Source organism: Poeciliopsis prolifica, unplaced genomic scaffold, assembly GCF_027474105.1.
Source record: "Poeciliopsis prolifica strain line A6 unplaced genomic scaffold, Auburn_PproV2 SCAFFOLD004, whole genome shotgun sequence".
NCBI lineage: Eukaryota > Metazoa > Chordata > Actinopteri > Cyprinodontiformes > Poeciliidae > Poeciliopsis > Poeciliopsis prolifica.
The window spans coordinates 3,439,884-3,454,467 of record NW_026562379.1 but is presented as its reverse complement, the minus strand read 5'-3'; the positions used below and the strand labels follow the sequence as shown (position 1 = coordinate 3,454,467).

Below are 14,584 nucleotides of genomic sequence, written 5' to 3'. Positions count from 1 at the left end.
GTCAGAAAAAAACTTTGATCAAGTACTCTTGGGTTCTGTTTATATGATAATATTTTGCATTTGCATTTCTCAATAGTTTCATTCTGTCTGTGTTTGTGCGACATCACCAGGAAAGTTGATGATCAGCATCATACCAAACTTAAATATACAAATACATTTCAGAAAATATGTGGCATTCTACTGCTGTTGTGGTACTGCTGTTTAAAGCTCTTGACATGTAAACTGCCAGGTTTCATCACAGATATTTTTTTTCATATGTGAAGGCATTACAGCAATTCTATTGAAGTCAAAAAGGATTGCTTATGTGAAGTGCACACGTGTAGTCAGTGTCTGACCTGCCTGGACAGATCAACAGGTTTGGAAAAAGACTCTTGCTCTGACTTTGCATCAGCAAGTCAGGAAAACTCTAGGCTGAGAAGATGATTGAACACACTGATGAGAATCATGAGATATGCTGCACATACTTCAGGAAGCCATGTGAAACAAATGTGATGAGACTTTCAAATCCTTTTTTTTTTAATGCACTGGGGCTGAGTGGCAGCTATAATTCATTTGAAAAGGGATATTTTTGTTAGTGTGCAGAGGAATGGTTTTAGCAGTTAATCTGCTCTTTTTATACAGAAATAGTTAACTGTTATTTTTATCTTTATGTGCAATCACACTGAAATGTTGTGCTTCTCATGGTGAACATTCCTGAGCTTTGATAAGGGCGTCCATCGTCTCTGATCCCAGGATGTTGTTTGTAACAGGGAGGGCATGAGAGCAGGGGTTAGTGCTTTTCTTTTTGTGGGTCAGAGATGTTGTAGTTATTTTTAGAACAATGTGTTCAGATCTGCTTAAAACATTATGTTGAAATGTTTGAAGTTGTGAAAATACACTAGTAATTTCTTTCTTGAGACCAATGTTTCTGCACATTAAGGTTTTTAAAGCTATGGTGGGAAATGAGTGTTTCAGCATTCACCCAATTGGCTTTCAGTTTTTGTTCATTTGTTTGTAGCCAGTTGCTTAAAAAATCTGTCTTTCTGTCTGCAGGAGCTACAGTTTGAAGAAAGGACAGCTGGAGAGGGACTATGCACAGGTAAGACTGGCAGGACTCCTCTTCAGTAGAAACACCTATTGCTGTTAATAAATCATGTGGGCTGTGACCATCACTTGTCAGATTATGTTTAGCACCATATCATTACTATCGGAAGATATTGCTATTTTGTAGGGGTGCTCCGATTGCAGTTTTCTAGATGACCACACATTACCAATCTATTCAAAGCCCGATCTGCTGATCCCGATTTTGGCCGATAAGATCAGTGGATGAGGAAGTACTGGCCGATCACGATCTTCCAAAATTATGGAAGATGGGGCGGATTTATGGGCGCACACCCACTATTTTGTAAAAATGTTTATTATTATTATATGTAAAGGTCATTTTTATATGCGTATGGTATGTTGGGGGTTTTACTGGATTTTCTTCTGGAATCGGGATGTTCATGAGTGGAATCGGTTCGTGTGTGGTGTGTTGCTCCTGCAGTGTCGCTGGATACAGGAACCAATCGAACCTGTTGAACTTTTATTGGCTCTGTGGTCACAGAAGTTTGGAAAATCGGCCAACAATCCTGTAATCGCGGCGTGTGAACCAGAACTAAAACTCACAAACTCCACTCCTCTCATTTCATCTCGACCACTGTCCAACGCTCTCTTACTCTGCTATGGTAACGTTTACATATCCCTTCAAAATAAGATACAGATGTGCCACAAAGCGAACATTTTACTTTTGTGAAAATTTTAACTCACGATAACGACTAATGGGAGCCCTGAACTTTCCAAACTTTCCAAAGACAACTCATCTGTTTCTTACTTATTTTGCTGCTTGTAGGCTCAATGTTGGCGCCCAACACGTAACCGGTTAAAGGATTTCCATGTTTAGATTGCTGTTTTGGTAGAAGGAAAACCTTCGTCCCAATTTCAGGTCTTTTGTCCACCCCTAGTAGGTTTTCCCTGTGTTTAGCTTCATAAACTCTCACTAGCTTTCTGGTCCCATTTTGAAGAAAAGCATCCTCACAGTATCACGCTGCCTCAAATATACTTCTCTGTGAAGATTGTATGTTTAGGTTGTTAATTTTCCATTCACATATAATTTTGTATATACACCAAAGTGTTTATGTGCAGTCAATTTGACCAGAGAATTTTCTACCAGCCTTCTTATGACTTTATTTCAACAATGGATTTCTCACTTCTCTCCCATAAGTCAGATATATAATGAAAACAAGTTTCTCAACTAAAGATGTGGATTTCTGAAGTTAATTGGGTGACTTCTGAAAATGATTGGTTTTATTTTTGGCAACCACAGTGAAGGAAGTTGAATACAAAATGAAAAACCACACCTTATCTATTTTTTAATTTAAAAACTTGTAACTGGCAACATATAACTGGTAAGTCTTCCACTTGCCAGTTATGCACCACTGTATCTTGGTGTAATAAGTGAAACCGCAACATTATCTGGCTGTAATGTGACAAAATTATTATAATTATTATATTTTTTTTATCACCAGTTTCATTACAGACACAAATAAAGGGGGTGGCAGAAAGGAGCACTGTAAGGGCAGAATACTCTTGTGCATGGGTGTGTGTGTGTGTTGTGTGTGTTCTCATTTGCATGGTTCTTGAATGATTTGGCTTCCTGTGGTCACACTGACAGAATTCAGACGCTCATTATCTCCCACATTGCCTTGCCCATCACCCGCCTCGGGATGCTCTTCTTCAGCACTGTCTGCTCCACCTTAGGGATGGAGGCTGCCTAGCAACAAGCCCTCTAATCAGTAGGACAATAGAGGTCCTGCTAATTGTAGGTGTGTATTTGTGTGGGAATGTCTGAGAACAATGGACTTTAAGAAACCAAAAAGATTTTATGAAGGAAATCCTTAAAATAAATAGGCTGATTTACCCTCTCCTGTCATCAGAAATTGTACTTTTGCTCCAAGCGTATCTTTTGCCTTTTGTTGCTTTTTCCCACAGACACATTCCAGTGAAGAAGGGGGAAAACATTTAGAGGAATTTAAAGATGCTTAAAAAGATGAAAGCATGACATGTTCAATCAAGATAACAGGACCACAAAAGTGACGACGTGATCATTTAACCTCTCCCTTAAGTTTGTCAAAGCAGGCGTCTCCCTGTGAGAGAGTCGACTGCAATTACCAGCAGCTAATTAAGGGATCCATGTCCTGTGTGTGTTTGTGTGTGTGTGTGTGTTTTGCATGTAAGAGTTAGCTGCTTGTCTCGTGTTTCCCCTCCTACAACATCGACATTACAGGAATAGTTTCAAGCTGAGGTCACACATCACTGTTCAGCCCAACACAGAGCAGCGGCCCGCTTTCTGTGGCTGCTGCTCTGTTACTCCGTTCCTCTGCAGACACGCCGTGACATAGATCAGAATTAATATGATGGGGGAGTTGAGTTATGTAAGGTCTGCAAGGTTTTTATGCATGGTAAGAAGTGGAATGCTTATTTATAGTGAATGTTTTCCAGGAAAACAGTTTTTCTTTTTTTTTTTCTGTAACTTTCTATATTTTTGTCCTATATAAGTGTTATAATTTTTGGCATCTCTTCTACCTTTTCTGTATCTTTTCTCTCACTTGCTCTGCACATGTTCTTTATAGTTAAAGTTAATGCAAACATCCAGACGGCATAATTTTGAAATTATGCCGTCTTGCATAGTTTGATCAGTGTGTGCTTTCTCCCTTCCCCTGCTGTTGAGTGGGTATAAAACTTGGATAGATGGATGGGTTGTTGTCATTTTATTAAAAAGTTTAATTTCAGCCCATTTGCAGAAAGAAAATTGGCCTGTTTTGTCCACTTTTGCAATAAGAATCTATATATCAAATCTATATATTTGAACACTATCATTATCGACTTTTGCTGGTTATTATTGTTTAACATATCATAATTAGGGTTGCAACTCACAATTGTTTGAGTAACTGATTATTTTATTATTATTCTATTCTGACCTATTAATCGATTAACTGGATGAAAAAGAGTGGTCATATTCTTCCGATTTTTAACTTATTCGGTTTAACTTAATTTATGCACTATCAGAAATGCAAAAGAACTTGTAAACAAACAAGTCATTCAATTAATTATTTAAATAACAAAAATATTTTATTATTTTATTCTTCTAGTATACACTATCCCTTTGTAGTAAACAATGCATTTGCAGCAAAAAAAAAAAAGAAACACAAAAAAACCCCCACAATTATCCATTTTTATCTTTTCTCTGTTTTTTTAATATATAGTTCATCACAGTTTGTACTGAGCTGAGATTTTGTTTCTCTAGCAATATTAATAAATAAATAACATTAACAGTTAAAAAATGTTAAATGTCACCCCGGTAAACACATGCAAAAAGCTAACTTCATATTTATTTATATAAATTTTTTTATTTTTTAAATTGTAGCGTTGTTGCAGCTTTATGAACTCATACCCTTCTCTAGAAATACCCGCCATAAAGCCTGAGAGTGCCGTCTTTTCCTAAACTAATCATCTCCCATCTCTCACTCTGTGTGAGTCCTTTTCCATTCACACTCTCCTCCATCAACAGTGACTTTACTTCAGCTCTTAATCAGCAGATGAAGAGGTCAGGGTCGAACGAAACCAACACACGGCTGCAGGAGCAGAAAAGTGCAGACAGGAAGAAAATCAAGTTTGTTGATTGAAGAGGAAGTTGAGGAAGTGAAATGGTGGAACAGAAAGCCACACTAATATCAGGTAGAAATCAGAGACGCCAGGTAGGGACTGAGACAGAGCGCAGTGAGCGGAGCAGTGAGAGCAAACACAATGTAGAAGTATCAAGGTGACTTGAGATTGTTCATTAGCCAAATGGGAAATAAAAAAAGCAACAAAAACTTTTTCACTAATTATGTAAACTGCACAGAGTAAAACTGAATGCTTCAGCAATAGCGTAATCTATTTCAATCTAGAAGACTGTTTTCTTTTTTATCCACTTATGTGGAGAGAAAAAAAAAGCTCTCAAGTTTAGTGTGTTCCTGGAAAAGATGTTGTTTTAAAGAATTTTATTCTTTTTGACATAGCTTCTACTTTGTTTAATACACACTGTAAAAAATGACCCATTTAATGTATTTTGGAAAATTTTATTTACTGTATTTTGTTCACACCTCAACAAAAATTTGTTTCCCTCCAGCATTTCTACAGATTGTTTTTGGCTGGTGTGTAACTAAGTAAACCTCAGACAATTCCTCAGGCTGTGTTCATTATTGTCAGGATGAAGTTAATAATGTTATTTATCAAATTAACTAGATAATTTTATAAACTTTTCCAGCTAATATGCGACTCCTATAGGAGACAAGAGAATTTTGGTATTTTGTACTTGGTGAAGCCATTCACACACCGGCTGATTTTTCTTATCTTTTATTTACTCATAAACAGGCTTTTAGTTGCAAAAGTTTCTATTGTTAATGCATATTTTTATGGAAATCTGTAAGACAGAATTTTTTGTGCCCAAGTAAAACAATTGACAAAATTTATTTAAAAATGACTTAAACAAATCTCATCAAAGTTAATGCCATTCCCAATATTTGAAACTCCCATATAGAAATAGATAAAAGTGCCTACTTCCCCCTATAAGATTCATTTTCCATGTATGTAAAATAAAAAGGGGGGAAAAGCTAAAAAATTTTTTTGTATGTTTTGCGAGTAACCTAATGTCACCCTACTACCAGCAACAGTCGTTGTAGCCTCCCCCTTGCAGTACTGAACGAAAGCCAGCAATTAAGTAGCTGTGAAAAATTTGGAATAAAAAAGTTTTATGTGTAAAGAAAAATTACAATTATTACAGGATGTAACTGCTCATAATATTTTATGATCAACCTCAAACTCCTCTTTTGTTTTCTTTTCCTTTATCCATCAACTTCTCTCTTTGGCACACACAACACACACACACACACACACATGCACGCACGCACGCACGCACGCACACACACACACACACACACACACACACACACACACACACACACACACACACACACACACACACACACACACACACACACACACACACACGCACACACACTTGTCCAGTCCGGACATCCTGCTGTCAGAGCACCATGTTTACCACCGTGACCACAAAACAGGATGTGCTGTAACTTTGTAACATTGTTTAACTCTGAGTTTATTAAAAAAAGAAAGAAAAAAAAAAAGAGTTGTTTGTACCTCAGCTTGGACGCATAGGAAGGACTGAGGTGTTGCCATAAGAACATGCCATTCAAGTGGCTGTCAGGTGATGACAGAGAAAAGGAGGATGAAAGAAAGCGAAAAAAGCATTTTTAAAAAGTGCGTGAGAAAGTAGAGCTAAGAAAAATGGCCATCTGGATAAAAAAAATATAAAAGATATGAGGAAGTCTTATAGAAAGAGACTGAAAATGAAAGGAGACATAGCAAATGAGAGGCAGATGTGGGAGAATGAACAAGCACTAAGTTATTAAACGTTCAGGCTGTCAGCAGTCTGTCTTTGGCCAGATTTTCACTCTTTGCTCTCACTTACAGTAGATAACAAGTCTGTCACCATAGGACTTACGGTGCCTGCTGGCTACAAAGAGATTCTGAGATGGCACACAGAGGAGGTCAGTGACTGAGTCTGACAAAGAAGTAAACGGAGACCACAATGCTACTGCTTTGTGACGTTTTGGCTTGTGGACATACTTTTAAAAATGTGCAATACATTGCAGAGACTTTCCTGTGGCCTGATTCTTTTCTCTTCTGTGCTTCATTTGGATTTCTTCTCACAGTATCGAGAAAAAAAAAGAAATTGATTCTCAAGTCTACAGGTCTGACATTGATCAGGCCTGGATGTGTGTTTGAAAAGGTATTAGGGGTGAACATAATTTTCCAGCACTTCTTGGATATGCTTCTATTCGTACATTGGTATAACTCATTCAAATACATGTCCATCGAGACGGAAGGACTTAAAATTTTCTAGTTCTTCAGACTCACTTTAACAAACTTACTCACAGTCTGTGAAACTTTCATCACCACTGTTCCCACCCACTCCACCCTTCCCTTCACGGTCAGAGAGGAAGAAAGGGTGACTATTCTTAAAGCAAACATGTTTCCTCATGCACAGGACAGAGCAGTTTTTGTGCAATGGGATTTTGTTTTGTACGTGTCTTAATTCTGTTTGTGTAACACTTCTCTTTGGCACTGATCACCTCTGTGTTGCTTGTCAAAGCAAACTCTAAGGCAAGACGTTTTCTATCTAAAAGGAGTCATCATTAAAGCGCAGTCCACAGTTCAAGATGCAGTCTGACACTGACAGTTGAAGTTGTTGTTCTGTTTCATGTTTTAAATATTTAAATTTTTAAATTTAATTTGCTACAAGTACTCGTAGCAAAAAATCTAAGTGCCAAGACATAAAAGGTGAAGATTTGAAATATGTGTTGCTACAGAAACCCTAATCATTGTTTCACAGCGAAAGAGAGAAGAGGGACAATACCCAGAAAGCAATTTTGCACAGATAATGTGGAGGAAGGGAGCCCCAGTATACCACCTGATAAATTTGCCTTTGAGAAACATCATTGTTCAGACAGACCATAAAATAACTACTGAGAAAGAGGGGGGTCTATTTCTAAATGAGAACTGAGACCTGATTTACATGCAAATCTGAAGAATGGAGCATGTCTGTTGGGGTGTAACTTCTCTCTTAGGCTGCCTTTGCCTGGTTTGGGTTGTTGGGCTTTGCTCTTCCCAGTTAGTTAATGACTTCTTTATGAATGAGTGTTTTGCACAGCCACATACAGATACACACAGAGATGCAAGTGCAGTGTGTCTATGTCACTGTGCTGACACACTGACCCAGTCTGCAAGATGTGAGCTTGCCTCTCTTCCTGCCATAAAGTTTCTGCTCGCACAGACAGGTGCTTATGATAGGTTCAGTTGTGCTGACACAGATTTGACCCAGTGCACCATTTAATTAAAAAAAACAAAAAAACACTTTAAATCTGAAGCAGAAATATTCAGCTTACTCCATCCATTCTGTTTAGTTGATCTAGTCAGAGTTAGGTTGAGATGAGTTTAAACGGCCAACAGTATTTTTTTTGTGTCTGACATGGTAATGAGTTTGTCAAGGAGGTCAATATTCACCTCATTCCATTATTATCAACTCAGCCTGCCATCAGTAGGTTAAGCTAATGTCTATCACTAAAGTCATCATAAAAACTATTGTTGAAGAAAAGCACTTTTTTTTATTTGCTTGTGTAAACATTGCCAAATACAATGTATTTAAGGTATATACACTACCTGTTTCAGGGAAAAAAAGGTCATTTTAATTTGTGTTGTCGTGTTTCTCACATGTCAGATGTAAGTGGTTGTCAGCCAGATGTTTTGTAATCTAGCCTATGTCTCCAAACATATTGGATTCAGTATGTCCTCACTTGGATAGCCTCTATATTATATATTATTCTATATTATTATATTATTATATGCTTTATACATTATTAGACAGTATATATATATATATATATATATATATATATATATATATATATATATATATATATATATATATATATATATATATATTTTTTTTTTTTTTTTTTTTTTCAAATCTGCATTTTAGTTCATCAGCTGAAAATAGACCTACCTCTCCATGAGCAAACTTGAGACCTGACCTTTTTTTATATACATCATTGACTGCTCTGTATCACTTAATTTCATTACTTGTATTTGTAATTGCATCAAGTGTAATCTTCTCTCTGAATTATTAGAAAGGTATTATGTTATCCTGCTTTTTATGAAGTTCCTTCTTGTTGTGCTTGTGCTTTCAGGCTCTGCAGAAATTAGCAAGTCAGTACCTAAAGAGAGACTGGCCTGGAATCAGCCCCGATGACCAGAGAACAGATTATAGGTGGGTTTGCCTGTATTTTGTTCCATACAAGAAACTGGATTCACATAAGCACAGAGTATCCTTTTCTTTTACTCACGTTAAACTGAGTTATTTAGACAATTTTACAATATCTGAATGATGCCAAATTTTGATCTAAAATAGAGCTAAAATCAAATCTCTGACAAAAATACTTAGATCTTTACTGTGTCAAAAGCAGAAAATACATTCGTATGTCCTACAATTTACTTTGAAAATAGCTGCTCATTCATCTTCTCTGTTCAGCTGAAAACCTAATCTAAGCTCTGTTAGATGAACATACCTGTCAGGTCTCCAACACAGCACAGAAAAACAACAAAATATATACAACTCAGTTTTTTGAGTAACATCTGAATTATCTCAAAAATATTTTACGTAGTTTACGATACCAAACCTTCACATTGTGCCAAATCAGATCCTCCTAATGTAAAAGGCTCTTGGAAGTGTACACTCTGTTTTATTTCTCCAACCAGGAATGTGTATGCTGTTTGGAGAGCCTACTTGGAGGGAACTGTTCAGGTGAGCCAGTCGAGACTGAATGTATGTGACAACTACAAGAGTCAAATATCAGAACCTGCCAAGACCGTTAGGCTCTATAAGGAACAGCAGCTCAAGAAGGTGAGTCAATGTGTAGAAGTGCGAGTCAAACTTTGTTCTCCTTTACTCTTAAATCGTATTAAGCTTTTTCTTAACATGATTAAGAAAGAGCTTAATCATAATGATTATAATGATTAAGCTCTTTCTTTGGCAGCTCAACTTTCTCTCTGCTTGTTCCTCACAGACCATTGATCAGTTGAGTGGCATTCAGGCAGAGCTGCAGGAGTCGGTGAAGGAGTTGGCGAAAGCCAAGAAGAAATACTATGACTGCGAGCAGGTTGCGCACGCCGTACGAGAAAAAGCCGACATAGAGGCCAAGTAAGTTTAGGAAGGCGCTGCATACAAAACAGGAGTATCAGGAGAGCTTCTGTAAAAAAAAAAAAAAAAAAATCAAGGATGACTCACAGTGTATGATGCACATATCTTTTATTTTTCTTGCCTTTTGAGCCTAACAGGATTTTTTATTGCAAAGCCAACTGAGCAGAATAGCATCTGAGGCTTTGCCATCTCACAATTAGTTCCAGATTTTGACTTGGTGCTGATGAGTGTTGCTTTTCTGCCACTTCTTGGTAGCAGTAGCTATGGTGACATTTTCACTTCACTGAGTTCTCAGCTCTGGCTAGCGCTCGCATCGATTGGATGATCTGTTCTTTATTACATAGTAGAAAGCCAGAGGCAACGGAAACGCTTTTAAGAAAGGGTGATGATGAGAAACTGGAATTTCACAGGCACAATCTTTATACTTCAAAGTGCAAAGATCAGATGAAAGTGTAGGACTGACATTATAAAAGGTGGAAACAGATGGATAAAAACCTAAATACTCAATGATTTTATCACAGAAGTCTCTATATTTCACCGTTAATATACAATATTAATGTGTAGAAAAATATGTTCTTCTTATCTGTCTTATTTTGTTCTTTCAGGTCCAAACTTGGACTTTTTCAATCAAGAATTAGTTTACAGAAGGCAAGTGTAAAGGTAAGAGGGTCTCACTATGAAAGTTATTGCCTTTCCCCAATGCCCCACCCACTTGAGACAGACATGATTTAATACCTTAGATATCTTATCATATCTAACTTTGCTTCTTTGTGAAACAAAAAATTTACATTCAAATATTTCTGACTGAAAACTCTCCAATGTTGCTAAATTAAAATTAAATATTAATAATTAAAATGATTCAGCAAAGAAGAGTTGGTCAAAATTCCTCTTGAGCTATGTTAAGTTACTGCGAACATTAATAGCACTGGTGTGTCGGCAGAAGTTGCTTTCACACTCTGCAGGTTGGTTTTCATAGCTATTTCTGTTCAGCAAATATTGAAGTTTGTTTGGGGATTTAAAACATTTTAGTGCAACAACAACAACAAAAAAAGCAAATCACAAAAATTTGTAACATTCTTTTTTTTAACTGCAGTTGAAAGCAAAGAGAAGTGATTGTAACTCCAAAGCGACACAGGCCAGGAATGACTACCTGCTAACGCTAGCTGCTGCAAACGCCCATCATGACCGCTACTATCACACAGACCTGCTGCACTGCATACAGGTACATACCTAAAGATGAAGTTATTAACCATTTCAATTAATATGATTGCTTGAGTCTGACCAAACATTTTGAAATGGAGAGTGTGCATGTTTGAGTGTGATGTTTTTTTTTTAAACTAAAAGTTGATAAAATTATACAAGTAGGTAAAGATTTGTTCAACAAGGTTTTTTGACCTAAATAGATTTGTTTTTAGGCACAAAACTGAGTGATATAATCGAAATAATACCTATCCATAGACTGATGAGTGGAGTAAGAAAAATCCAAATGAAAATAAATCCAACAACAAAAGAGTCAAGTTTGTTTTGCTATATCAACATTTCTACTGCTGACTTTAGGCTTACATTTGGGTTAAATGTAAGCAAAATGTAAGCAGACATTTGGCTTACACTCTATTCAGCAGAGAGGAAACCTTTCCAGGTTCCAAGCTCAAATTGGACATTGTTATTTTTTTAGGAAAGCATCTTCAATGTACATCTGCAAAATGCCAGAAACCAATATGAAGAAAATATGCTGAAAGGAAAAAACATGTGCCTAAAAAAGTGATGATATCACTGTTTTTGAGGCTCTAAAGAGAGTTGCAGTCTTCCAGGGTGTTATGATTTGAAATTCATATCTGAGTAGAAAATAAATAAATAAATAAAAAAGAAGCTGTGTAAGGGATTTTGATTCCCACTATTGTTACAGCAATGGTTGGTTAAAAATGAGAATGTTCATGTGAGCATAACTGCAAAAAAATACAAAAAGAAAAACGACTAACCCATAATCTTAGGTTTTGGTAGTTTATTAACGAGTAGTTAATTGAACTCTTAGTAGTGAATTTAGGTCCTTTAAACCAGTTACACTCACTGAGACATTTTCTTCCTGCTCGTTTCTGAACAAACATTCAATTTACATGACTAATAAAGTGACTCGAGAAATAACTGAACATTTCTGAGAACCTATTTCTAGCTTTCAGCCTTGCTTAAGTTTGTCTCTGACACACTGGCCCTCAGGCATGTACAGTGTGAGCATCTCCACTTGGAGGCCTCCCTAAATAATAGATCCTCAGTTCACTGCAACAGAAGGACAGAACTGCAGGGAAGTATGGATGTACACAAATATATGAGAATAGGGGGACACTGCTTGGAGGAAGAAAGCTGTTCCTATTCTCTGCTTAGTTTTCTTCTTTTAGTTGTGGAGGTCAGACAATGTCACATGGAATTCTGTAATAAATGTAATTTTGAAAAATGGTACCAAACTGACATAGCCATTACCTCAGCTTTCTTTTATTACTTTGTGCAGTAAAGCCTGACAGCATATGCTTTTAGATTCTTGAACTTTTGCAGTGGCTTGCAGAGTTTTGTGTATCTTGTCACATTACAACCACTAACTTCACTGTGTTTTAGTGGAATTTTATGATAGACCAACATAAATATGTAAAAGAAAAATGATGCCTGTTTTTCAAATTGTTTAAAATAAAAATGTAACAATTCTTTGCTTTTGTATTCAGCCCCATTTAGTCTCGTATAATTTTGCATCAGCATAAAATCAAAATGTTTTTTGAACATTCTCAGGTTTATTAGAGAACATTATTGAACAAAACAATGTCCTCTATACTGTCCCATCCTGGAAAAAAAAACAAACAAAAAAAACTGTTTAAAGCTACAAAATATTTGAAACTGAAGCCGAGGTTTACCTTCCAACAGGACAAAACCCCTATAACACGGTCTGCTACTATTTTTTTATGAACTACATTTTTATTTTAAATCACCACTTTTGCAAGGCACTATATCATGAGAGAGGGAGGTTGTTATTGACTTAATTAGAACAAAAATCTCTTAAAGCTGAAATGGTTTCTTCAACAAAACAAAACTACATAAACTATCAATTTATTTCACATATGACTAAAAACAAGTGTTTTAGGTACAAGACATATGAGAAAACCAGCATAGTTTTTTTTTTTAAATTGTTTAGATTTAAATATTCTCCTGAGTGACTGTTGTGGCATCTGGCTGCAGCATAAATATAAACACTGTTGTCCTTGTTGATGCAACAGCTGTAGTAAGAGGTCAGGAGCAGCTCCACGTCTCCATCTCCTGGTCGAAGCTGGTGCCAATAGTTACTTTTTGCACCTCTGCTCTCCTGTGTGCTCTGCTTTGTTCGGGCCAATGCAGTCACTCGCCTAAAAACACACACACACCGTCCAACTGGCAGCTGTGCCGGGTCTGAGCTTTTTCTGGAAGCTGACTCAATTTGTTTCAGCACTACCATAAATGGCTAAAAAGAGGAGGGGAGGACAGGAAGAAAGGGCAAGAAGGAAATGGCCAGACTGATGCGGGAACAAGCAGAGTGAAGTCAGCCAACTGCCCACCCTTGATGACATAATTTCCTTGTCAATATCCTATTGTTTTATGACGCTGTGGTGTGTGTGCATGTGTGTGAAAACATGTGGGTGCTTTTAATTTTGTACAGCAACTTCCCAGAGTGCTCTGTAAGGATATCAGAAACACCAAGTGAAATAAAAGGGAAAATTAAATAGTTTGGACATCATAATTTCAAACAGGTCAAATCAAATATTTTTGTATTTTTCTTTGAAGACTCAGGCGTCTGATGGAATTTGGCAAGACATTTGGCCAGATTCGTTTATTTGTGCCAGAATATTTGAAAGCTGAAGTGTGAGTTAGTGTGTGGTCATTCTGTTGTTGAACTCTCTTACCTTCCTCTGCAGCTGTGTGAACACCACACATCTCCTAGAAAAACTATTTCACTCTTCATTTTGTTTTCTCTCACCAAATAATGCTGTTAATGCCTCCTCAGTTGCTCCCCTCTTCTCTCCATAAGCTTCAGTCTTTTCTTTTTCCCACTGGCTGATTTGTGTATTTGGCAGTGTGGCCTTCTTCTTGGCTGATCACTTGCGCCTCATACCTCATTAAAATGTCCTCCTGCCGGTTCATCCAAACTTCTACTTGTTTGGTTGAACCAAAACAATGAGTGAAAACAGCTGCTTCGTTTTCTTTCTTACTTATAGTCTTCTTTCTTTCAAATGCAACACAAGAAAATAAACAGGCTTTTCGAGGGTACACGGTTAACTGCCAAAAAGCATTGTTATCACAAAGAAACAATACTTACTTTTCATTGCTAAGTATGTGATACAAAATATTGTGAAATTATACTCAACTAACACTCTTCTCAGTGTAACCCTGTTATATTTTTCTTTGTCTGTCCTCCAGGCCTTGGATGGGAGAATCTATGAGCATGTGAAGGACTACCTGGTGGCTTTGTGCCGCACTGAGCTGGAGGCCTCGCAGGCCACTCACAGCACCTTCCAGTTCCTCTTAGAAAAATCTTCCAGGGTGAGTCAAATTAGTTTAGAAGTTCATTTTAGGATGAAGGAACGGAGATTAAAAGGGTCGTGGTTTATAAAATCTTTTATCAGTTTATTTGAATGCAAACTCTGTAAATGTCTGTGAAATTCAGTAGGAGTGGTTGGATTTAAATGTGATGTTTTCAAACATCACCTTCTGCCTCGTGATGTTCACTCAACATAG

At 37.0% G+C, this 14,584-nt stretch overlaps 1 protein-coding gene across 5 annotated transcripts in view; it reads left to right on the top strand.

Annotated features, from left to right (window-relative positions):
• Positions 1 to 14,584, top strand: part of LOC129359407 (F-BAR and double SH3 domains protein 2-like) — a 55,528-nt gene that overhangs the window by 16,265 nt on the left and 24,679 nt on the right. For all 5 annotated transcript variants that reach the window (XM_055029020.1, XM_055029018.1, XM_055029017.1 and 2 more), the window contains exons 3-9: positions 1,033 to 1,078; positions 8,826 to 8,905; positions 9,394 to 9,538; positions 9,702 to 9,835; positions 10,441 to 10,495; positions 10,929 to 11,057; positions 14,267 to 14,389. In XM_055029020.1, the coding sequence (XP_054884995.1) occupies positions 1,033 to 1,078; positions 8,826 to 8,905; positions 9,394 to 9,538; positions 9,702 to 9,835; positions 10,441 to 10,495; positions 10,929 to 11,057; positions 14,267 to 14,389 (712 nt within the window). The remainder of the gene's footprint in view (positions 1 to 1,032; positions 1,079 to 8,825; positions 8,906 to 9,393; positions 9,539 to 9,701; positions 9,836 to 10,440; positions 10,496 to 10,928; positions 11,058 to 14,266; positions 14,390 to 14,584) is intronic.